This window comes from Lemur catta, chromosome 6 (assembly GCF_020740605.2).
Source record: "Lemur catta isolate mLemCat1 chromosome 6, mLemCat1.pri, whole genome shotgun sequence".
In the NCBI taxonomy this organism is placed as follows: domain Eukaryota; kingdom Metazoa; phylum Chordata; class Mammalia; order Primates; family Lemuridae; genus Lemur; species Lemur catta.
In genome coordinates, this window is record NC_059133.1 from 55112722 (window position 1) to 55137866 (window position 25145).

General features: G+C 40.4%; 1 protein-coding gene across 4 annotated transcripts in view; it reads left to right on the forward strand.

Moving 5' to 3' along the window:
- The window catches only part of ATF7 (activating transcription factor 7), an 89825-nt gene that overhangs the window by 46805 nt on the left and 17875 nt on the right, over positions 1 to 25145 (forward strand). For all 4 annotated transcript variants that reach the window (XM_045553831.1, XM_045553832.1, XM_045553833.1 and 1 more), the window contains exons 3-7: positions 13245 to 13341; positions 17865 to 17983; positions 21163 to 21300; positions 23445 to 23602; positions 24989 to 25088. In XM_045553831.1, coding sequence (XP_045409787.1) covers positions 13245 to 13341; positions 17865 to 17983; positions 21163 to 21300; positions 23445 to 23602; positions 24989 to 25088 — 612 coding nt within the window. The remainder of the gene's footprint in view (positions 1 to 13244; positions 13342 to 17864; positions 17984 to 21162; positions 21301 to 23444; positions 23603 to 24988; positions 25089 to 25145) is intronic.

A 25145-nucleotide genomic window follows, 5' to 3' on the forward strand; every position in this document is an offset into this window, starting at 1 on the left:
GAATGGTTTCAGCTGCAAGTACCTAATAGTAGCTTAAAACTATGTGAACACTTGTAACACAAGAAGTCCAGAATTAGGACTGTTTTAGCTGTTAAGCAAGTTTATCAAGGACCTAGATTCTTTCTACCTCTCTGCTGCACCAGTTTTAGCTTTTACCATGTAGTCTTCATGCTTGTTGCCTCACTATGGGGGCGTGGGGGTGATGAGAAAGAAAGAAGGGATAGCACCAGGAACCCTCCTCTTCTAGTTTTCCCTTTTGTAAGGAAACAAAAGCTTTCCCAGAATTTCTGTCCTCCACCCCTCCCCCAGTGGATTTCAGTGTCTCATTGGCCCGAACTGTGTGACAGGTGTGCATAAGTGGCTAGAAAAATGAATATCTGGCTTTTCAGCCTTTATAGTGGGAGGCAAGCAAGAAAGAATGGTTGAAAATGGGAGTTGGGTTAAGAAAGCAATTGTGTGTTCCTCAAACCTATTGCCTCTTCCCTTTCTCTGCCTCACTATCACCCCTTACCCCCAAGCTATCCAGTTAAGCAGGGCATTAACTGACAACAATGTTTTCAGGACCAGAGACTTGACAACCCATACAGATTTTTAGTTTTAAAGTCATTGAAGACAGGGCTGGCGTGGTGGCTCAGGCCTGTAATCCTAGCACTCTGGGAGGCCGAGGCGGAAGGATCGCTTGAGGTCAGGCGTTGGAGACCAGCCTCAGCAAGAGCCCAACTCTACTAAAAATAGAAAGGAATTAGCTGGACAACTAAAAATAGAAAAAATTAGGTGGGTGTGATGGCGCATGCCTGTAGTCCCATCTACTTGGGAGGCTGAAGCAAGAGGATCACTTGAGCCCAGGAGTATGAGGTTGCTGTGAGCTAGGCTGACGCCATGGCACTCTAGCCTGGGCAGCAGAGCAAGACTCCGTCTCAAAAAAAAAAAAAAAAAAAGCCATTGAAGACAGAATTTAATTTATGGCTTTACTAAAAAAAAGTCATAAGAGAAATTATTAAAAAGAGAGAAGAAAGATAAAAGAATTATACTTACTACTGTACTGTGATACTTGAATCACATAGCAGAAGTTGAGATGACCAGGACTTGACTAAAATTTAAACCTATGGTAAAATTATAATTCTCAATCCCATCAAATAAGCAACATTTAAAGACAAAGAAACTTAACCTTTTCTAACCTAAACTGATAAGAAATTATATTTACCACCCTCTTTCCTACATTGCCCAATCCCTGTTGGAGTTGGCCTATATGACCTTTGGAGCTCCGTTTCCTTTTTGCTGTGATTTATTGGGCATCTGCAACTTACTTGGCACAAGAAACCACCCATGGGGCTCATGAATTTTCACATTTGTCATAAACAGGAGGATGGAACAAGGAACCAAAATAGAAACAAGTTAGGAGGTATGGCTGAGTACTTAAAACTTATGCTACTTAGAGGAATGGTTATACCCTTGGTCTGCATGATGTAAAATAATGCATTAATATTAATCCTTGATCATAATCATGAAGACCCAACAATTTCAGTGTTAACTATGGCTTTAATTTAATTCTTTTTCTGTTCCCCTCTCACTGCCTTATTGACTTGATTATAACATATCTTTTACTCTTGTCAGATACTGAAGGGTGTACTTTATTTCTTTTTATTTTAATTTTTTTAGAGACCACGTCTCTCTCTCTTGCACAGGCTGGAGTGCAGTGGCACGATCACAGCTCACTGCAGCTTCAAACTCCTGGGCTCAAGTGGCTAATTTTTTGTATATGTTGTAGAGACAGGGCCTACCTATGTTTCCCAGTCTGGTCTCAAACTCCTGGCCTCAGGCAATCCTCCCGCCTAGGCCTCTCAAAGTGCCCAGCCCCAGGGTACACTTTATTAAAGGAGGAATCCAATTCTTGACTCTGCTTGACACCTATGGGATGCTGATTTTCTGCCTATAAAATTCAAGTAATTGGGATCCTGAAAGAAAATGCTCAAAAGAATATTGTTAAAATTACCACTAGTGGTTTGGAGAATGAAGAAAGAACTTAAAAGGATGCTATTTATAAGTTGATATTTTTTACACAGGGCATTTTAGTTGGTAATAAAATAAAATTCAGTGATGAAGTCACATACCCTAAGAAAGTGAATTGACCCACAAAGACATGGCACTGGTATCCTTTCATACAAAAGCAGTGTAACTGTAGCATATTGAATTGTCTTAGGTACCTTTCTGTAATACAGGGGATCTGGTGTCAAACAAAATAGGGATGATGGTACACCCATTCTCATTTATTTGTATGATGAAATTTACTTTAGAAATGGAGTTGGAAAGCCATCAGATCTTTCTGAAAGTGTGCCCTGTTAAAGGTTTGGAATCCAAGAGTGCTAAGGTTTTTCAACAGTTACGCTCATACCACTATATAAAATTTTACCCAATCACTGAAGCAAGAATTTATTGAACATCTGTGCTCACACTGGGCCAAGCCCAGAGATGGGGCAGGTACGGAGGTTAAAGAATAAATGTAGGACAGATTTTTAATTCTCTAGTGGTGTACAGTCTACCTTAAAACGATAAAGCTATGAGACCATATAGACTAAAATTCTGAATCCTATGATGGTACTATGCAGACTAAGGAAAGATAGACCACTGAAGATTAGTCATTAGAGATGCTTTCAAAAACCTTGAAAAATGATAGAATTTAGAAAAGCAAGGGAGAGAGGAAGGCATGTCAGGAAATAGGGGGACATGTGTTTAGGCACAAAATTGAAAACAAGTAGACTTTACAGATCAGTAAGAGACTAACCTGGGTCAAAAGTGTTAGTAGAAGAATAGGAAAAAATAAAGTCACAAACATACAAGAGGACCAGAAAGATGATGCATTTTATTTTATTTATTTATTTATTTATTTATTTATTGAGACAGAGTCTCAGCCTGTTACCCAGGCTAGAGTGCCATGGTGTCAGCCTAGCTCACAGCAACCTCAAATTCCTGGGCTCAAGCAATCCTCCTGCCTCAGCCTCCCAAGTAGCTTAGACTACAGGCATGCACCACCATGCCTGACTAATTTTTTCTATATATATTTTTAGTTGTTCATATAATTTCTTTCTATTTTTAGTAGAGATGGGGTCTCACTCTTGCTCAGGCTGGTCTCGAACTCCTGAGCTCAAGTGATCCACCCGCCTCGGCCTCCCAGAGTGCTAGGATTACAGGCTTGAGCCACCGTGCCCATCCAATGATGCATTTTATATATGTTTAAAATCTTTGGGAATGATTTCAAACCCCACCCCACCCCCAGAGTCAAGAAATTTTTTCTAATGATTTAAATCCCCCTTGCTGCCATCTTAGCTTTTTCCTGTTATAATTTTTGAAACACTATTAGTTTCTTATTCTAATCTCCTCACGTGAGGGGAGGGTATTCTTGGTCCTGACTGGGCCCAGTCTCTGGTTCCATAGGAAAGAGTTGGTGTTTAAGATACCAACTATCCTTTTGGATATGAATAATGAAAATTCTCCCACCATTGAGCAATAGCTTTGTGGGTTGGGGATGCTTTGTAGCACTTTAGTGAGATGTGCTAGTTGGCATTTATTCAGCTAATATTTATTATGAACCTACTACATACAGATACAGTTCTAGCTGTTTGGGATATGTCCACAAGCAAAGAGATTCTTGCTCTTGAGCTCTTGGGTTTGGCAGTGCTTCACGGACAGAACAGCTTTCTTTTATTACAGTATCTAAGGCATATTTTGAGAAAGAAAGTAGTATGAAAAAAGCATAGAAAACCTGAGAAACTATGGGTTTTCTAACAGCAGTGTGGCTGCTAGACCAAATAATGTCTTTGCTCTCAAAATTCCTTTTTTTTAAGGCAATGGATTAATTTGTTCAGCTGCCAGAATCTTCTCTTTAAGATATTCAAACAGGGCCAGGCTCAGTGGCTCACGCCTGTAATCCTAGCACTCTGGGAGGCCAAGGCAGGCAGATCGCTTGAGCTCAGGAGTTTGAGACCAGCCTGAGCAAGAGCGAGACCCCGTCTCTACTAAAAATAGAAAGAAATCAGCTGGACAACTAAAAATATATAGAAAAAATTAGCCGGGTCTGGTGGTACATGCCTGTAGTCACAGCTACTCGGGAGGCTGAGACAGAAGGATTGCTTGAGCCCAGGAGTTTGAGGTTGCTGTGAGCTAGGCTGACGCCATGGCACTCTAGCCTGGGCAACAGAGTGAGACTCTGTCTCAAAAAAAAAAAAAGATATTCAAACAGCCTTCCCAAAACAGAAAATTCCTCAATCCATACACAAATGAATTTACCTTAGGTACAATTTGGTGGAGTTTTTGCTCCACCTTCATTTCCCTGACAACATTTTCTCTTAGAGTATTTTGGGGAAAAGTTCCCTGTTCTTATTTTTCCTCTATAAAGTACCTTGCTCACACATGCAGCATATGAACTACTACTGCTGTGGTTGTATTTTTTTGTTGTTGTTGAACAATCCTGTACTTTGAAATGATTCATTCAAGAGCCACGAAGCATTCAAAGCAGGATGTGTGACTCACTTAGTAAACAGCAGCATCTTGAAGTAGAGAGCAGAAGCCTAGGATTGACTAAGGTAGAAATGAAAGTTATGTTGGCTTTGAGGTATGTGTGTGTACTTATTCCTTTCCCTTCTTCTTCCTTTCCCTACTTTCCCAAACTTAAATGCACTGTAAATAGAAGCACTGAAGTGAGAGATGCTTTGTCAAGACTGTTGCAAATCTTCCAGTTTCTTTCAGAGTATGTGATCAATTGAAGTGATTAAATAGTGTCCAAAAAAGGTCAGTTATTCTTTCAACTACCTGCTCAACACCAGTATCACTATATTCTAGAGCTTGCTCCCCATAGTTTCTTGGATTTTCTATGACTTTTTCGTACTATCTTCTTTCTCAAAATGTGCCCAGTATAGACACTGTAATAATAGAAAGCTGTTCTGTCCAAGAAGCACTGTGAAACCCAGAAACTTTGGAGAGAGGAGTAGTTTTCAGCATAAATGAATTTTCAGACTATCACAAATATAAATGTAATTCCTTACATTGTGTTTTGATAGTTTAGGCATTCAGGGCTCATTTCCTAATAACTAAAGAGTTCTGCTTGTCCCCTTCCCCCAATCTACTACTATTCTAAAACAATGAAAGGGGCTGGATGCCATGGCTCACGCCTGTAATCCTAGCACTCTGGGAGGCCAAGGAGGGTGGATTATTTGAGCTCAGAGTTCGAGACCAGCCTGAGCAAGAGCGAGACCCCGTCTCTATATGGACAACTAAAAATATATAGAAAAAATTAGCCAGGCATGGTGGCATATGCCTGTAGTCCCAGCTACTCGGGAGGCTGAGGCAGGAGGATTGCTTGAGCCCAGGAGTTTGAGGTTGCTGTGAGCTAGGCTGACGCCATGGCACTCTAGCCTGGGCAACAGAGTGAGACTCTTTTTTTTTTTTGAGACAAACAATGAAAGGGACATGAATTCATCATAGATCAGGATATAAGAGTGTTTTAAAATGTGAGGCAAATCCACACAAAAACTGGAGCTGTGGTGGCCAAAAACAACATTTGAGGAATGAATCTGGCTAGGAATTGAGTACATATTGCACAGAAATTTTACTGGTCACAATGCTTTACCAAGGATTTAGCTTAAAACGGTTCTTAATGCCCATATGCTTGTGCCTGGCTCAAAGTCAAATGGCAAAAATTTAGTTTTAGTTTGTCCTGAGCTTTTATTTGCCCTGAGCTGCTTTTCAGTTCTGTTCAGTGCTGCTGTTTCAAAATACTTCCAAGAGACTAGGCTAAATGAGATTAGGAAAAGAACTACTGTATCTCTAAACATCTGCAAAGAAAAGTTACTTTTTTACTATAATACCTAATGAGATTATATGCTGCACGCCAAGTACTATACTGTTTTATATAATTATTTCATTTCAAATGTTAAGAAAAGAGGGGTGTGAGGGAGACTTCTGGGGTGTCTGCAATGTTTTGTATCTTGATCTGGGTGATGATTACACAGGTATATACTATAATATAAGAATCATTGGCCGGGCTAGGTGGCTCGCGCCTGTAATCCTAGCACTCTGGGAGGCTGAGGCGGTCGGATTGTTTGGGCTCAGGAGTTCGAGACCAGCCTCAGCAAGAGCAAAACCCTGTCTCTACTAAAAATAGAAAAGAAATTATACGGACAGCTAAAAACATATGTGTGTGTGTGTGTGTGTGTGTGTGTGTGTGTGTGTGTGTGTATATAGAAAAAATTAGCCGGGCATGGTGGTACATGCCTGTAGTCCCAGCTACTCGGGAGGCTGAGGCAGGAGGATTGCTTGAGCCCAGGAGTTTGAGGTTGCTGTGAGCTAGGCTGACGCCATGGCACTCTAGCCTGGGCAACAGAGCGAGACTCTGTCTCCAAAAAAAAAAAAAAAAAAAGAATCATTGAGGTGTACACTTAAGATTTGTACATTTTATTTATGTTGTACCTCAATCTTAAAAAATTAAAAATCTTAAGATTTCATTCATTGAGATTTATTCCTTATTTATAGTTCCCACCATCTTTGTTCTTCAGGCCATTCCTAACTCTTTACTTAGTTCTGTTCATTTTGTCAGCTTCCTGGAGGAAGGATTCCAGATTCTCCTACTGCAGAAGTATGAGTGACAGTGGAACTTTCTAGAAATGGAAAGGGTTTTTACCAGAGATGTTTCATGGACAAACATTTTTTTTAAATAAACGGAGTCTCACTATATTGCCCAGGCTGATCTCCAGCTCCTCCCCTCAAGTAGTCCTACTGCCTCAGCCTCCTGAATAGCTGGGACTACAGGCTCAAGCCTAGTTCCCATGGAAAATTAATTGTTAATAAGAAACTATACTTTCCTTGTCCATTCAGCAACTAATACCAGTTTTCAGATTGACTTCCTCATAGTCCTGTCATTCCATGTCCTTTTTAATTTATTTTATTTTTTTAGAGACAGGGTCTCTTTTCTGCCACCCATCCTGGAGTACAGTGGCATCATTATAGCTCACTGTAACCTCAAACTCCTGTGCTCAAGCAGTCCTCCTGGCTCAGCCTCCCAAGTAGACACGTGCCATCACAACCAGCTAATTTTTTTTTTTTTGAAGACAAGGTCTCACTGTGGCCCAGGCTGGTCTCAAACTCCTGGCCTCAAGCGATCCTCCCGCCTTGGCCTTCCAGAACGCTGGGACTACAGGCATGAGCTATCACTCCTGGGTTATGCTTCCTAACATTTTTTAAACTAAGAAAAGCTCCTTTCTTTTTTTTTTTTTTTTTGAGACAGAGTCTCACTCTGTTGCCCAGGCTAGAGTGCCATGGCGTCAGCCTAGCTCACAGCAACCTCAAACTCCTGGGCTCAAGCAATCCTATACTGCCTCAGCCTCCTGAGTAGCTAGGACTACAGGCATGCGCCACCATACCCAGCTAATTTTTTCTATATATATTTTTAGTTGTCCAGCTAATTTCTTTCTATTTTTAGTAGAGACGGGGTCTCACTCTTGCTCAGGCTGGTCTTCAACTCCTGAGCTCAAACAGTCCACCTGCCTCGGCCTCCCAGAGGGCTAGGATTACAGGTGTGAGCCACTGTGCCCAGTGAAAACCTCCCTTCTTGATATGTTTTTTTTCTCTATTAGGGAATGAAAATCAGAAGTAGCCAAAATTGTTTTGATTAGCTTCTTCTGTATTATCTCTTTGTTACTAACAAGGCAATGCATGAGAATTCCATTTAATCTATTCTCCCAATTATAGTGCCTTCTGTCTCCATCCTCTTAATTTCTCTGTCCTAAGGATTTGCAGATCTGTAGTACATCAGCCATTTTATAAAATGAGATTAAAAAGTTTTCTGCCTGTGCTTTTTTCCTTCCAAGTTTTAGTTAGGTCCAAAAACATGTTTTGGCAGTTTGGCAAGGGAAACTAAAAAACAGACTTTTTTCTTATTTCTTTCTCTCTTTCCCTGTTACTCTGTAGCTGGGCTTCTCAACAGAGACAATAATTGACATTTTCAGTTGGATAATTCTTTGTTTTGGGAGACTGTACTGTGCATTATATGATATTTATCAGCATCCCATGCCTCTATCCTCTAGGGGACAGTAGCACCCCCCCAGCTGTGAAAGGCACAAATGTCTCTAAATATTGCCAAATGTCCCCTGGGGTGGGGGGGGGGAAAGTTGCCCTTGATTGAAAACCACTGCCACGTAGTATAAATTGCATTTAAAGAAAGTGATTTGGGGGGCAAAGATTCAAGATTGGCACATGATTAGAATTCCCAAGAGATCTTTGAGCATATTATCTAGTTTAGAGCTATCCAAAAGAAATATAATGCAAACCACAAATGTGAGTCACATACGTAATTTTAAATTTTTTAGTGGCCACATGAAAAAGTGAAACTAAACAAGTGAAATTAATTTTAAAGATATGTCCCAGTATATCCAACATAGAATCATTTTGACATGTAATCAACATAAAAATTATTAATGAGATATTTTATATTTTCTTTTGTACTGAGTCTCTGAAATCCAATGTGTATTTTAGTACATTTCAATTCAGACAAACTATACTGCAAGTGCTCAATAGCTTTGTATGGCTAGTGGCTACCGTATTGGATAGTGCACATCTAGATTATCTTGGTCTCTAGATGGGTACAGATTGGTTTTGGCATAAACAAGGGGAAAGAAAGTGTCCTGATTTTGTACTAAGCCCTCTGCTGCCTTGGAGACAGCAAGATGTCGCAACACATTTATTGAAAATTATCATTACTTACCTTACAACTAGGGTGAGTGTGCTCTCTAAGTGACTGGCTGTTTGACAAGACCTTAGACATAGATGAGAACAAAGAACAAAAGAAGACTCATTAAGAGTATTAACAAAGGGGGGAGCCCTCATGTGGCTCACACCTATAATCCTAGCACTCTGGGAGCCTGAGGTGGGAAGATTGCTTGAGGTCAGACGATCCAGACCAGCCTGAGCAAGAGCGAAACCTTGTCTCTACTAAAAATAGAAAAAATTAGCCAGGTGCAGTGGCATGCACCTGTAGTCCTAGCTACTTAGGAGGCTGAGGCAAGAGGATTGCTTGAGCCCAGGATTGTGAGGTTGCCGTGAGCTATGATCATGCCACTGCACTCTATCCCAGACAACAGAGTGAGACCCTGTCTCAAAAAACAAACAAAATGGGGGAGCTATATTTTTTAATGGGCAATAATTTTAAAAGGAAATCCTTTTTGGATCCCTTCACCCATTTTAATGCATTTTTACTAAGGTCAAAATTTTTATCACTTAATAATTTTAGCTGTTTTAATTGAGAAATTGCTTTCAGAAGGGATAGTTTCCTAAGCATGAAGTTCAAGACTAATCCACCTAGCCCTCTGGGAGGCCGAGGCGGGTGGATCGCTCGAGGTTAGGAGTTCGAGACCAGCCTGAGCGAGACCCCGTCTCTACTGAAAATAGAAATAAATTATCTGGCCAACTAAAAATATATATAGAAAAAATTAGCCGGGCATGGTGGCGCATGCCTGTAGTCCCAGCTACTCGGGAGGCTGAGACAGTAGGATCCCTTAAGCCCAGGAGTTTGAGGTTGCTGTGAGCTAGGCTGATGCCACGGCACTCACTCTAGCCTGGGCAACAAAGTGAGACTCTGTCTCAAAAAAAAAAAAAAAAGACTAATCCAGAGAATTTCTAAAGTGTTAACTCTTAATAAATGAGAGAAAATGTAAGGAATATTCAGAACAATAGCTAAATTGACAATTGCTTTGGCAGAAAGCTTCAGTAAACTTTTATTCTCCCTATCTGACCCCAGACAGACAAGAATTGTATTAGAAATAGCAAGGGGAGTGATCAGAGCCAAAACCAGGCCAGTGTCCTGCTTCTCAAAATTTGGCCCTTTTGGCTTGTCCTCCTCCTCTGAAATACAGTGTTGTTTAGTTAGGGATTCTTAATTTTTTTGGTGTCATGGACCCCCTTTGGCAGTTTGATGAAATCTGTGAGCCCTTTCTTAGAGTAATGTTTTTAAATTCATCGAATAAAATACATAGGATTATAAAGGAAACTAATGATATTATAATATGCTTATCAAAAATGTATGAAAAATATTTGATAACGTGATTTTTTTATTAATGCATTAAATAAGTTCTAGTGTACTGGGCACGGCACCTTGTAAAAGCACTTGTAATCCCAGTGCTTTGGGAGGCCGAGACGGGAGGATTGCTTTAGCCCAGGAGTTGTAGACCAGTCTGGGCAATATAGCAAGACTCTCTCTCTACAAAAAAGAAAAAAAAAAACAACAGAAAAAAAACCTAGCCAGCATGATGGACTGTTGCCTATAGTCCTAGCTACTTGGCACGCTAAAGCCGGGGATCATTTGAGCCCAGGAGCATGAGGTCACAGTGAGTTGTGATCATGCCACTGTACTCCAGCCTGGGTGAGAGTGAGACCCTGTCTCCAAAAAAAAAAAAATAAGCCCTAGTGGTGGATCTGGAACTACCATAATTTCAAAGTAGTGATGAATATAAAGAATATTTTGAGATACCTTGTAATAGCTGTAATGTGAAAATGTATGTGATTTCTATTATGAATTAGGAATGCTAAATATGTTACAGCTTAATGAAAATAAAGATGTTAACTTTTTTCCTGTGTTTGCATTTATTAAACCCTCTGAGATGCTGGTGAGTGGGAGATCCTTTCAGCTGCCTTCAGTTCTCCTCAGGCCTCAGCTTTTGATTTGGAAAAATAAATAACTAAAGGCAGTGTGGAGGGGGCTGGAGGAGGGGGGTAAGCAGCAAAGGAACAAGAACTATAGGACAAATAAGGCAAGTCAGGACTATGCAGTGGTGTTATAGCAGAAAGGGGGAGTTGCTTTTTGAAATACTGAGCAATCTTAACCAGAGCAAAACCTGATAGAGATTTAAAATCTTTCTCCCAGCTCATTTTTGAGCAAGCTAGATTTCTAATAGTAGAAGAAGACTTTGTACTTAGAAGTCATTCTTCTAGATTGTAGCACATTGTGCAAAATTTTTCAAGCTACCTACATCAAATTTCCTTTGAGTACCTATAAACATATTTTTTAAAAAGATTATTATAACATTATCAATACATTTTGAAAACTTAAACTCTACTTAATCTACTACTCTTTATATCCCCTTAAAATGGTATTTTTTTCTCCATTGTAGACTAGGTTCTGCCTATTTCCTTTTACCAAATAGCTGGCAATCCCAGACCCTCTGCAGTGATTTGTTTAACCTACAAATATCATACCCCTGATTAACAGACTATTCTCTCCCCCCACCTCTGCCCCTCACACTTTTTTCCTTTGGGAAAAAATCTGTAACTGAGAAAGTTAGTACCTGGGGTTTACCAACAATAGAGAAAACAAAAGTTCTTGGCTAAATTTTCCCACAATTTATTCAGTTTTGTCTTAGATCTATTGGAAACCACTGAGGCAGTCTTCTTTTGACTATTTTACTTCTTGGTTCTTCATACTTTTTTTTTTTTTTTTCTGAGACAGAGTCTCACTCTGTTGCCAGGGCTAGAGTGAGTGCTGTGGCGTCAGCCTAGCTCACAGCAACCTCAAACTCCTGGGCTCAAGCGATCCTCCTGCCTCAGCCTCCCGAGTAGCTGGGACTACAGGCATGAGCCACCATGCCTGGCTAATTTTTTCTATATATATTTTTAGCTGTCCAAATCATTTCTTTCTATTTTTAGTAGAGACGGGGGTCCCGCTCTTGCTCAGGCTGGTCTCGAACTCCTGAGCTCAAACGATCCGCCCACCTCGGCCTCCCATAGAGCTGGGATTATAGGCGTGAGCCACCGCGCCCGGCCCCTTCATACTTTTCATTGAAAATTCCTGCTACCCTTTAGGCCTATATGCCTTGCCTGGAAGGATTATGGATCTTAAGCTGGCTTTAGTTGTGAATTCAGGAAAAAGCTACTTTCTGCTAAAATAAAGTAGCAGAAACAGTTCAGTGTTGCCTTCCTGAGGGTAGGGAGCTAGGATGGGGCCAGCTCCTGTGTATTTGGTTTGCAGTCAAGAAGAGCTGTGGAAAAGAAGGCTAAAGGTGTAGTGTTTAATGGGAAGTGCGTATTTGGTGAAGAAAGTAAAAAGAGGGGACAAATCAATCACTATTTTTAGAAGCAAAAAGACAAGTAGAACCACGTTTCAGAGCCTGGCGGTGAAGGAGCTGTGGAAAACCGCAGCATCTAGTCTGTTACTGTGTTGCAGGCATGTTTTAATGAAGGAACATGGCCAGCAGCCTCAAAGGGACTTTTGAGGGTATTATTCTTTTGAATTACTGCTGTTCATCTGTTCCTTTCACCTCCCCCTTTTAAAGAAGGGGTGGGAGCATAAATTATTGTCCAGTAACCCTGTCTTACTTAGTCATAAACTAGGGTAGACTTAGCCTACCTTTCTTCATTGTCCTTTCACCCAAACCCCTAAACAAATAAAATTTTTGTACCATCTCCTTTTCTCTTCCCTCATCCTGCCTACAGGCTCCTCCCTACCCTTAAAAAATAGTTTTTGCTTGCATTTTTATTCTACCATTATACAGCCAGCAGCATTGTACCAGCCCCTTTATGGCTGATGGAGCCCAGGCGGGCTGCCCGATGAGGGGAGACAGCATTTGGCTGATGGGGCTGGTATGTGCCATTATTGCTGGCCGTTGGGCCTCGGTCCTCCACAGCTCCATCCTGGCTCATTAAAACTCTGAGCCAAATAGCCACGCAGGCGCCTGCTGCAGCACTGTAGGGGCCAGGAAGTTAAATGGTTCTCCTAATCCTGCATAATTTATCTCCCTGTTAGCCCCCTCATAAAGCAGTCCAGTTTAGCCCCACCATGGAGAGGTTCATTCTGAATTTCCTACTTTTGTGATGACCAGTGAGTGCCCAGCCTTTCCCTTCTCTCTTTATTCTTATTATTAAAAATTGTTTTCCCCTTGTTCACTACGAGTTTGCCTTAATTTTTTTTTTCATTTGGAGCCTCCTGCCTGGCCCCACTTCACCAACAATCTGTCCACTTCTCTCGTTTGGACCTGATATTACAGAGCATTTGGTGCTATGGTCTTCCCCTTCTCTCTTCCCTGCTTTCTAGTGCCGTTTTTCCTCCATCTCCTCTCCTTTTATATCACTTCGAATTCTTTTTCTCTCTCCGATCCCTCTTTTCAGGGACCAATCTCATTGCAGGATGTTTGGTAGGACATTTTAAAAGGGCACTGAATCAGGGTTTTTTTTTTTTTCTTCACATCTCCATTTCTGTTTTGTTTCAGAGATTTACAAACGAGGACCACCTGGCAGTTCATAAACACAAGCATGAGATGACATTGAAATTTGGCCCAGCTCGAACTGACTCAGTCATCATTGCAGGTATTTGCTGCCCCAAAAGCCACGTGCCTTAATATCACCAGACAGTTAAGATTAATACCAGGGACCAGATGTACTGGGAGCTGTACTCCCCTTCTCCCATTAAGAACCCTTATGTGATCTGCATTTAATCAGGAAAAAGGAACACTAAAAGCTCCCAAGTTTCTATTGTGCCTTCCACTCTGTTTTTAATAACAAGATTGTGTTCTGTGGTTTTTGAGGGTAGGTATGTTGAGGTTTCATCATAGCTTTTTTCAATCTATTCCTTTGCCTTCTATTTATTAAGACTTTGGAAGATTTACAGACAAAAGATGCCTTTGACATTTTTCCCTACCCACAGTGAAGGGGTGAACAAAAGAAGGCAGAAAAGCCGACCTAGCCTGGCTGCTTCTCTTCCACTGGGTGTCAGTTTTCCTCCAGCAGGCAAATTGTTAGTTCATAAATTCAACTTACCAGCCAGGCACGGTGGCTCACGCCTGTAATTTTAGCACTCTGGGAGGCCGAGGCAGGAGGATTGCTTGAGGTCAGGAGTTCTAGACCAGCCTGAGCAAGAGTGAGATCCCATTTCTACAAAAAATAGAAAAATTAGCCAGGCATGGTGGCACACGCCTAGTCCCAACTCCTCGGGAGGCTGAGGCAGGAGGATCACTTGAGCCCGGGAGTTTGAGGTTGCAGTGAGCTGTGATAATGCCACTGCACTTTAGCTGGGGCAACAGAGCAAGACTCTGTCTCAAAAAATTAAATTAAATTTAAAAGTTCAACTTCCCTTGTGAACCCAGATACCATTGAAGGCACATTTCCAAAGCTCAAATAAGACATTTAGTCAGTGAGACTTTTCTGAGCCAATTTGGGTGACCTGGAACCTCTCACCAGTTTTAGATATTATCTTGCTTACATATGCCATTCTCAAGGGAGTACTCTTAGCAACTGCTCACAAACCATGCAACAATTCCATTGTGCCATTTTTAGCTAAACAGACATACAAACCAATGTGGGCTTTTTCTTTTGATATCATGAGAGGTTCTGACTTAGCTCAAGCTAAGCAAACTTAACTCAATATTTAATCAATAAGGTATTTAGTTGTTATTACATTAGTTAGTAACTCAGGTAAGACACAGTTTCTCTTAAGTACTACTAAGCAAAATGCTACCATAGACATGGAGAAGGGTAGACAGAACCTCCTCATCAAACTTCTGTATGTGATGAAAGGGACTTGCCCTTATAGATCTCTTATTCCTTATTAATTCAACAAATATTCATTGACTATCTACTGTGTGCACAAGGCACATTGTTAGGAGCCTGTAGATTTGTAATCCCCAGGAAAAGGACATGAGTAGGGACGTTGTCATCAGTAATTCTTAAGAAAACCTGGGTAAGGTCTTAGGGAAGAGTAGGTATGTTGTAAGCATATATATGTAGATAAAACTTAAGTCAGGCCATATATGCATGAGAAAAATTTTAGTGTTTGCGGACAAGTACAAGTGAATAATACAAACACTAAGAGAGTTAGTATTAAGTAGAATTAATCAGAGAAAATTTATGAAAGAAGTAAATTTGGGGCAAGGTTATCAAGTTAAGGAGATTATTCCAAACGGGTAGAAGCACCTACTCCAAGTCTCCAGGGGTGGTAAGAGGAAGTTGCTATAGGACACAGTCCCAAGGGGAAAAAAGTATTTTCTCGTTATTCTCTGCATTCAGTTCTAGAATGCTCATCTATTGACTGGTAATTCTCATATCTCCAATTAAGACCTGGTGTGTCAATATGTATTCCAATGCATTACTGAACACTTTTATTTGGCTGTCATTCAAATCTTCATGTCAACAACCGAACTTACCTGCTTGTCCCTCAACCATCTCCTTCTCCCCCAACCATCTCCTTCTCCTTTGTTATTCACCAATATTCTCAAACTCTTGAGTTGTTTTATTCTTTCTTCAAATTCTCTCTATTCTATTCCTTGCTGTTCTTCCTGCCACCACCCTTATTATGTTTGGATTCCTCCAAAGTCTCACAGCTGGCCTCCTTGAGGAATCTCTCATTCTTATCCATTATGCATAGTATTGAAAAGCCAGTCTTCCTTAAATTCTACTATTCTAATCAAAATCTGTCATTATGTTCCTGTTTACTTTTACTTTAAGGCTGTTTATACCTGGATTTTCGGGCTCTTTATCACCTAGCCCCATGGCATCCACCAAAATTTTTATATATAACTTATATCGCTAATATAAGTTGGGATTCTCTTTTGACCTAGAGAAAACTTTTTTTCCTCATTCGTACATAATGCTCATACCCTGCCTTTCATTTTGCCTTCACCTGCTGTACTCCTTTTAGCCTCCAAATGTTCTTTTCTCTCTGCCAACTAAAGGCATTCTCTAAGGTTCAGCTCTAGTCCCACTTCTTGAAATCTTTCCTAACTAGTCTGTCATTAACGTGTCTTTATTTAATTTCTACAGCAATTTTATTCTCCACTGCATATGGCACTTATTTTTGTACACTGTGATGCTGACTATGTATATTAGCTTTATTTTCTCAATTAGAAAACATTCTCTTCATTCTCTAGAGCAAGAGCCATGTCTCATATTTGGGCAATACTCCTATATTTCTATCCCTCTCCTTCCCCAAATATACACACGTTTGCATGTACCACCAAAGCATATAGAAAGTATTCAGTAAATACTTGTTGATTTCTTAGGAATCGTCAGAGGAAGCTCCAGGTTTTTTAATATATTTTCAGGCTGTTTGTTCAGGAACCAGAGCCAGTTGAAGGTTAGAGGCCACCTGGAAGGTGCGGAATTAGGTTTAAGACAGGGGAGCCTTTAAAATAAAAACCAAGGCTGGGCATGGTGACTCACACCTGTAATCCTAGCACTTTGGGAGGCTGACGCAGGAGATCCACTTGAGGCCAGGAGTTCAAGACCAGCCTGGGCAAGATAGCAAGACCCTATCTCTACAAAAAACTTTTTCAAATTAGACGGACATAGTGACACATGCCTGTAGTCCTAGATCCTTCGAAGGCTGAGGCAGGAGGATCACTTGAGCCCAGGAGTTTGAGGTTGCAGTGAGGCATTATTGTGGCACTGCACTCCAGCCCTGGCAAGAGAACAAGACCCAGTCTCAAAAATTAAATTAAATTAAATATAAAAATCAGAAATGGGCATGAACAGCAGGGTACAGGAGAAGTTTGTTTGAGCCTCAGATCAGAGGTCTGAAAATCCCTCTTCTGCCATAACCATGCTTTTAGCTGCCCCATCCTCTTCCACTTGAGTTGTGATTTTGTGTGTGCCCTTACTAAAGTACTCCCTAAGCATAAAGGATGATATTACCTCTACTTACCAAGGGATAGAGGGAAAGTGGCTTTATCATTAGCCAACCAAAGCTGCCAGAGAACCTTTTAAAACTATTTTAGGAAGCAGTGGTAACTTTTCCAAACACTCTGATTCAGAAGAGGTTTTGTTTAAATTTTTTTTTTAATTATTTTGTTTCCATGGAAAACCCCACTGTACTGTTTTCAGTTGATCATACTAGAAGGTGTGATTTTAACCCCAGGTATCACTCCTTAAAATATCATTTAAACATTGTTCTATTTCAGTCATTCAGTCCAGTGTTTGGGGTATGAGATGAATCCCTGAGGTGAATGGCATGTCAAGGAAAGCCTTCATAATACAGTTAGGATCAGAGAACAAGACTGAACTCTAGAAAAGCAGGATCAGGAGAGAGAAGCTCAAATCTAAAATTCAGGCTGCTTGAAAAGTTCCCATGGGTTGTCAAAAGCCTTCCTCTTCCCAAGGGCAGAGGCACTGTGTTAAGGAAAGATTTGTGCAGCCCCTAAGGGGATATTTTGGCTGGCAAATCTAAATCCAAATATCCTGGTTTCCGGTATTTGCTCTGGGCCCAGGTTTTTGTGCAATGAGCTCTATTGTTTTCAGTTTCCTTTTCTAGTTCATGATCTTGCTGTCTTGTTCCCCAGCCCCTAGATGTGCCTGGAATGCCTTTAGAAGGTAACAGACCATTACCTCAGTGACCATTACCCCACTGAAAGACAAGGCACCATTTCTTACTTGGTAGCTTTAGCAGCAAGCAAACTCAATCATCTGATCCTCAGATTTTAGCATCTGTCTCCTTATTCCTGCTCACTTCACACTTAGCAGGGAATAAGTTTAAAAAAGAAAGCATTGCCTAAAATTACTTGATTTTCATATCTGGAGGTTTGACAAAACTGCACCTGTGTGGGTGGTTTTATTTAGTTTGGGGTGAAGGAGGTAAAACCAGCACTGAGAAAGTTGGGTACCTGGATAGTCACATAGCAAAACAGTGTTGTCTTCCCCCTGCTGGCTTTGAGGCAACACAGCACAGACACCCCCTGGTGGCCTAGCACCAGTCTTCACCTACTGGAGCTCCATAAAAACAAATTTTTATGCCCTAACCCAGAAACTCTCTATCTCCAAATAGAAGAATAAAAATGTATACTGTGAAGTTTTAATCTCAGGTCAAAACTAAAACAGAGTTTCCTTTTCTTTCATGTCTGCAGATCAGACTCCTACTCCAACTAGATTCCTAAAGAACTGTGAGGAGGTGGGGCTCTTCAATGAACTAGCTAGCTCCTTTGAACATGAATTTAAGAAAGCTGCAGATGAGGATGAAAAAAAGGTAAGAATCGGGACATTTGTAAAAAAAAAAAAAAAAAAAAACCTGGCAGTATTCAGGCATAGGCTATTTTCATTGTACCTTGGGTTAATTTGCTTAATTGATTAAAGCACAAAATCATGGGCCTGGTTCTGTAAACCCAGATAGTACTGATCCTAGTCAGCCATGCAGATCTCCAGGGGTTCCAGATGATGGATCCAAGTCTGTCTTCAGCAAAAATCAGTTCTTTCCAGTGGAGCATTATTTCAATAATCTGTTTTTTAGAAATTATTTCTGTTATGAATATGTCAAAGATGTTAGAAGATTGTAAATCACTCAGATTTTTTAATAACCTTTTTGTTGCCAAATCCCACTCTTTTCTGAGCTGATCAGACTTCTCACCTGGGCTATTTTTACTCAGTCAGCTGGTCAACAAACATAGAATTTCTGTACTACTTTGCTTCGGTATATACAGTTCTTGCCTTTAAGTAGCTTTCTAGTACTATTCAAAGCATTAAAGTTAAAGAAGAGTGTTCTTAATGTCTTTCAAAGGAGGTCAACCAGGATGGTGAAAGAACTAGAAATTATGTCACTTCAAGAACATTTAAAGAAATTGAGTAAGTTTTGCTTGGAAAAGAGATTTACTGTGAACAAAACTGCAGTTTTAAATACTTGAAGATTTTTTTGTGTGTAAAAGAGGGATTAAATTCTTTGTGGCCCAAACATAGAAGTTAAAACCATTGGGTGGAAGCTCTCACAAAGTGTGTTCCATTACATGTAGGCCACTTAGTAGAGACATTGTAGAGAGGATTAAAATGTTGGGATCCCTTCTAATCCTGAGGTGCTGTGACTCAGATTTGAGCCTTTATATATTCCACATCCCTGGAGAATCCCTTAGTTTGGAAGACCAGAGGAAACAGTTGAAGAAGCAGAGTCAAAGAAAGATAGTTCCCATGGAATAAGGGGTTTGGGGAAAAAAGAAAAATGGAAAGATCAAAGTTTACTTTAGAATTAGAACTGTAGGCCAGGAACAGTGGCTTATGCCTACAATCCCAGCACTTTGGGAAGCAGAGGCAGGAGAACTGCTTGAGCTCAGGAGTTGGAGGTTGCAGGGACCTGTGATCACACCAATGCACTCTAGCCAGGACGACAGAACAAAACCAAGTCTCAAAAAATAAATAAATAAATTAGAATTCGAGGTTATGAGTCACTATTTAAAATCAGATCTGTGTTCCTGATCAGAAAAGATTCCAATATCTCTATCCCAAAACATATATATTTTAACACACTTACCTCTCAATTGCATGGTGTATTGAGGCATGAAATCTTGTCAGAATATAGAAAAGCTGGGACATATAAAAACATTTCCATGGGAATTCTTTCCTTCTGAGAAGAAGATAGCAGGTAAATCAATATAATTACACATGATTTTTCTATCCAGCTTAAATTGTAAGAATGCAAGATAAAGTGTCTTTATCACTGGAGTTCTTTCCAAGTTCCATAGGTTTCTATGAACTGCTTTTCATGCTATCTCCCTCACACTAAAAGCAGGGAAGCTCAGTGGCAAATATTTGCAGTTCTACTTTCAAATGGCAGAACTAGCCAGTCTTCCCACCATTCTTTTTCCTTTAGAGACTCAAGTCTCTTATCTCTCAGTTGCTTCAACCTATATGCTATAATTTTATTTTACAGCTTCCCTACCTCACCTCCCCTGCCATTTCCTCCTCCCCCTCCAAAGAAAGAAAGTATTCAAATTGTTTCCACCAGAATGTGAGGGATCTTATACCAAACTCGTTATAGACAAATTCAAGAAAATTAACCTCCCTTAAAAAGTTTGAAGTCTTTTCCACTGCCATTTTAGCTCAGTTGACACTTCTGGCAGGCTAGTTCATAGTTCGTCAGCCCTTTCTTCATTGGGCATCCGTTGAGTTTCTTCCTCCCTGTACAGGAGTGGTGCTTACCTCCCCTTGATGAGAAGCACAGACTCAGTGGAAGATTGTCTCCAGGAGTGTTTAATGAGCCGGAAACTTTCCTGAACCATGGCTTTTCTAGGAGATGCCCCTAGGGGATTTTAAACCCTTGGTTTTATTTACTTAGAGGCTTCTCCTTCCCGCCAATCTCAGACTTTAGAGATCTTAGAACTAGCTAAATTGACCCTGATATCTTAGCAATGTAGAAAAAATGAGGCAGAAATGCAACCATCTTGGCTGTTGCTCACCTTCATCAGGTTGGGGAGGAAGAACCTTCTGTAATGTAGCAGACACCAGATTATCTTTAGTTTACTCAACTAGCTACCAAGAAGGTTTCTAGGGATTAAGGTTAACACGGGAAGATTTAGAAACAAGCACTTCTTTCACCAAGGAGCCTAGGATGTGGGAAGAATAGAACTAAGGATCCACTTTGTCATGAAACTGAACTGCAATGCCAACCCTCCTATCGTGGTGCAGTGTCAGGGCAGTTATCTCAGATGGTTTATTGTTCCCTGCAAGGCCATTTACAGCTCCACAGTGCTGTGAGGTGATTACACCACTGCCAGGAAAGTATTCTCTTTACTTTCTGATTTTCTCCAGTCCTGCTCCTAAGACCAAGTTCTAATTTCTGTCACCGATCAAGTGGTCAGCTTTTTCTTTCATTGTTACCCCAAAACCCTGTCTGCCTGAAACTTCTAGCCTCCAGCACCAGATTTTGGGGCAAGATAACCATCAAGTATGATGAGTTCCCCAGAGAAGACCTTTCCTGTCGTGTTTGTAATACTTTAATATCCAGTTTGTCTTCATTTGCTTTTGATAATTGGGTAATCTAGTCATTCTGGTTGGCAGAGAAAGTGTTCACAGCTCTCCAGGGGCCAGCAGATTCAGGAATCATTTTGCTTTCCTGAAAAAGATTATAAGCATAATATTGCATGGAATTAAATGACAATTTTTCTCAAGTTTTTATAAGTATTTGTTTACCACTGGTGAAGCAGATGTTATCCTCATTTTATAGTTAGGGGAACAGAAGCCCTGAGAAGACAAAATGATTTGGCCAGAGTTGTACATAAAACATGGGGCCCACATTTCTTTGACTTGCAGTTCAGTGCTTTGCCCAGTGGCTGAACTTCTTAGAAGCATATTCCCTCATCTTGTAACTGGAAAGATACATTAATAGATTCAACCTAAAGGAAATCATGGGGTTAAACTCTGTTCATTTCTCTTCCTTAACAGGCTTCTGCTGGGCCTCTTGACATGTCTCTGCCTTCTACACCAGACGTCAAAATCAAAGAGGAAGAGCCAGTGGAGGTAGACTCATCCCCACCTGACAGCCCTGCCTCTAGCCCTTGTTCCCCACCACTGAAGGAGAAGGTAAAATTCCTTACCAAGAGGCATCCCAAATGTTAAATCATAGATTAAATTTTGATTAATTAGTTATATAAATAGAATGTGACATAGGAGGATTATTTTAAAAGAAATATTAATTATTTCTAAGATTTATATAAATTATACCTATTCTGTCTCCCAACAATTCCACTTCCAGGTCTGTGTGAAAGAGAAATTAGTGCATAATAGCCAAAAAAACCTGGAAACATTCCAAATGTCCATCAAAAAAAAGGATGAATAAATAAATTGTGGTATATTTCTAAAATGGAATACTAAATGGTATTAAAAAAAGAATGAACCAGTGATTACACAGCAATGTGGGTGAATCTCACAAACATTATATTGAACAACAGCAAAAAAAGACAAAAGTACATACTATATGATCCCATTTACATGAGGTTCAGAAAGAGGCAAGACTTTTTTTTTTTGGCAAGCACAAAAGTAAAGTTTATTGAGAGAAAGTTAGGATTATAGGGTGAGAGCAAGATACATAAGGCTCTGTAATTATAGGCTTACAGAGCATGATACATAAGCCACAGATGACGACCAGACCCACGGTCACAGCAAAGGGCAAGCAAAAGGAAGGGCACAAAAAAAAAAGGGAGGCAAGGCTATTTGACAATGATAGAACTCAGAATAATGTTTACCTCTTATAAAGGAAGGGTGTGGGTTGGGAAGGGACATAAAAGAATCTTCTGGAGTGCTGGAAATGGTCTTTATCCTGATTTTACATATGTAAAAAGTCATTTTATTGTTCTAACTTTAGATCAATGCACTTTATGTATGTTATACTTCAGTTAGTAAGTGAAAAAAGAAAATTCACTTAATTCATAAATTGGACATTAAACAATTTAGAAAAAAGTCTTCCCAGAGGAAAGTGACTCAAAAGGAGTATCTACTAGGATTATGATTATTATTTTTAAAGGAAACCTTTTATGAAGTATTATTTTTTATAAATCTATTGAAGTATAGTACATAAACAGAAAAGTACATAAATTCTAAGTATACAGCTCACTGAATTTTCACAAAAATAATAGCCTGTGTAAGCAGCCCCTAGATCAAAAACATTATCAGAATCTCAGAGGCTGGGGACAGTGCCTCACACCCACAACCCCAGCACTTCGGGAGGCCAAGTCAGGAGGATCACTTGAGGCCAGGAGGTCGAGACCAGCCTGGGCAACATAGTGAGACCTCATCTCTACGAAGGAAAAAATTTTTAAAAAATTAGCCAAGTGTGGTGATGCATGATTATAAGTCCTAGCTGCTCTGGAGGGTAAGGTGGGAAGATCACTCAAGCCCAGGACTTTGAGGCTGCAGTGAGCTGTAATCACACTGCTGTATTCCAGCATGGGTGACAAAGTGAGACCCTGTACCAAAAACAAAAGACCTCACAAGCCCCCCCTCATACCTCCTTTCATTTTCTACTGCTCTACCAGTAGTTATTAATTTTAACATCCACTATGGATACAGCATCTTGTACCTCATCTGACCTCCCTCCAAATTTGGCTTGATAACTTATCAAACTTGCCTTCTCCATAAACATTACAACCATCCCATCCCCTCCCCTTTTCATCTACCACCAAGTCCTAGAGACTATTTGGAGATGTTTTCAAGGCCAGTATGGCCACTGGCAGTCTAAGATTCTAACACAGGGAGAAGCAATTTGTTTCATTACAATACAATCATTATTCAAACTTCCATAGCCCTTTTTTAAGGGGTCTATAGGAGATATTTGGTTGCCTTAGCACCAGTATACCTGCCTTTTCTCATTGGAGGTCAGAGGACACTTGGGCATCAAGTTTAGAATAGAGAGTATCTGAATTGTGAAAAATTATGACAATTCCTAGAGTGTATATGTTACTGCAGTGCTTCAGAGATTTCAAGTGATTTTCCAGTTGTCATTTATATAGCCATCATGCCTGAGGGAGAAAGCAAAGAGATCTTAACTCAGTATTCCTACTGAATGAGTGAATGAGGTATGGGTCCAAGATCATGATGGAATCAGGTCATGATTTACATAAGTGGCTCTAATGCTCTTTTTAGGAAATTTGTGCTAGATTTTACCAACTATGTACTTCCCAATAGCAGCCTTTAAAGCATTTTGTGATCTGTTGGTCTCTTCTTCCCAGGAGGTTGCCCCAAAGCCTGTTGTGATCTCTACCCCCACGCCCACCATTGTACGTCCTGGTTCCCTGCCTCTCCACTTGGGGTATGATCCACTTCATCCAACCCTTCCCTCCCCAACCTCTGTCATCACACAGGCTCCACCGTCCAACAGGCAAATGGGGTAAGTAAAGAGAGCAGGGAGAAATAGTGAAAGCTGCATTTCTTTCCACTTTGTGAAATTATTTGAAAAAACGGAGACTGTTGGCTGGGCACAGTGGCTCACGCCTGTAAATCCTAGCACTTTGGGAGACTGAGGCAGGAGGATTGCTTGAGGTCAGGAGTTCAAGACCAGCCTGAGCAAGAACGAGACCTTGTCTCTACTAAAAATAGAAAAAAAAAATTAGCCAGAAAGGTGGAACTTGCCTATAGTCCCAGCTACTTGGGAGGCTGAGGCAGGAGGATTGCTTGAGCCCAGGAGTTTAAGGCTGCAGTGAGCTATGATGATGCCACTGTACTCTAGCCAGGGCAACAGAGCAGGACTCTATCTCAAAAACAAACAAACAAACAAAAAAAGAAAACCCCACAAATCAAAATAAACATTAAAAACAAAAGCAAACAAACAAAAAACCAGGGACTGTTTTTGTATACCCAAGGAAAACAAGTCACTGAGATTGTCTCTCAAAGTAAATTTTTCCACCATAAACTGAATCTTCTGTACCTTTTTAGTAGACAAGCAAGTATTTATTTGGGGGTAATACTTCCTTAATTTAGGGGTTTAATACTTCTTCATTCTAAAAAGAAGAATCCTTAAAACTTTGGGAAGTTCATCACAATGCTAGAGGCCACACTCCTATAGAAGTCTATTGGGGCACTACTGAATGAAATACTGAAACACATTAAGTCATCTCCTTTGAATTTAGTGTTCCTCTCAGTCCCAGTTAGGGCTCTTATTCTTTGCTACCCCTAATTTTGTCTGTCTGTTTGTCTTCACTCCTGTCATGGCCCATACAGATTTCCTGATGGAATGACATGAGATCCTGTCCCCAGGTACCCCTGGGTTAGAGGTTGTCGTCATGATTCAGCTCCCTAGAGCTTATTGTTCTCTCAACCCACTAGGAAAAATAAAAAGGGCCAGCTTCTTTTTTGGCCAGGGTAGAGCAAAACTCGGCAAAGAACAAGAGAAACTTACTCAAATTTGGCCATCTTATGACATAATTCAGCTTTGCAAAACAACTTTGATCCAACTCTGCCTTGCCTAAGGCAAGACAATTTATACATGCCAGTGGTAGGATTGTTTATTTAATTGTTCTAAAGCCTTAATAGGATTAGCTTCCTACCATTTGAGTTTGCTTAATTTGCAAGGTATAAAGATTTTGCCATTTCTCTCCATCTGTACAGTAAGTAGCATTCCCTGCTTTTCCCACCTTCATGCGTGTGTAAAGATTTTACAATGTTGCTTTATTCCTTCTCTAACTAGAGAACACTGGAAAATCTGCTATAATTATAGGAGGAAGATCCATGAACAAAAGGTCAATATTATGAGGCTTTCACTTCCTGTCTCCTCTAGGTCTCCCACTGGCTCCCTCCCTCTTGTTATGCATCTTGCTAATGGACAGACTATGCCTGTTCTGCCAGGGCCTCCGGTACAGATGCCTTCTGTTATATCGGTGAGCTCTGTAGTTGGGACAGCCAACCCTACCGTCATGGTAATCCCTCCCTCCCAC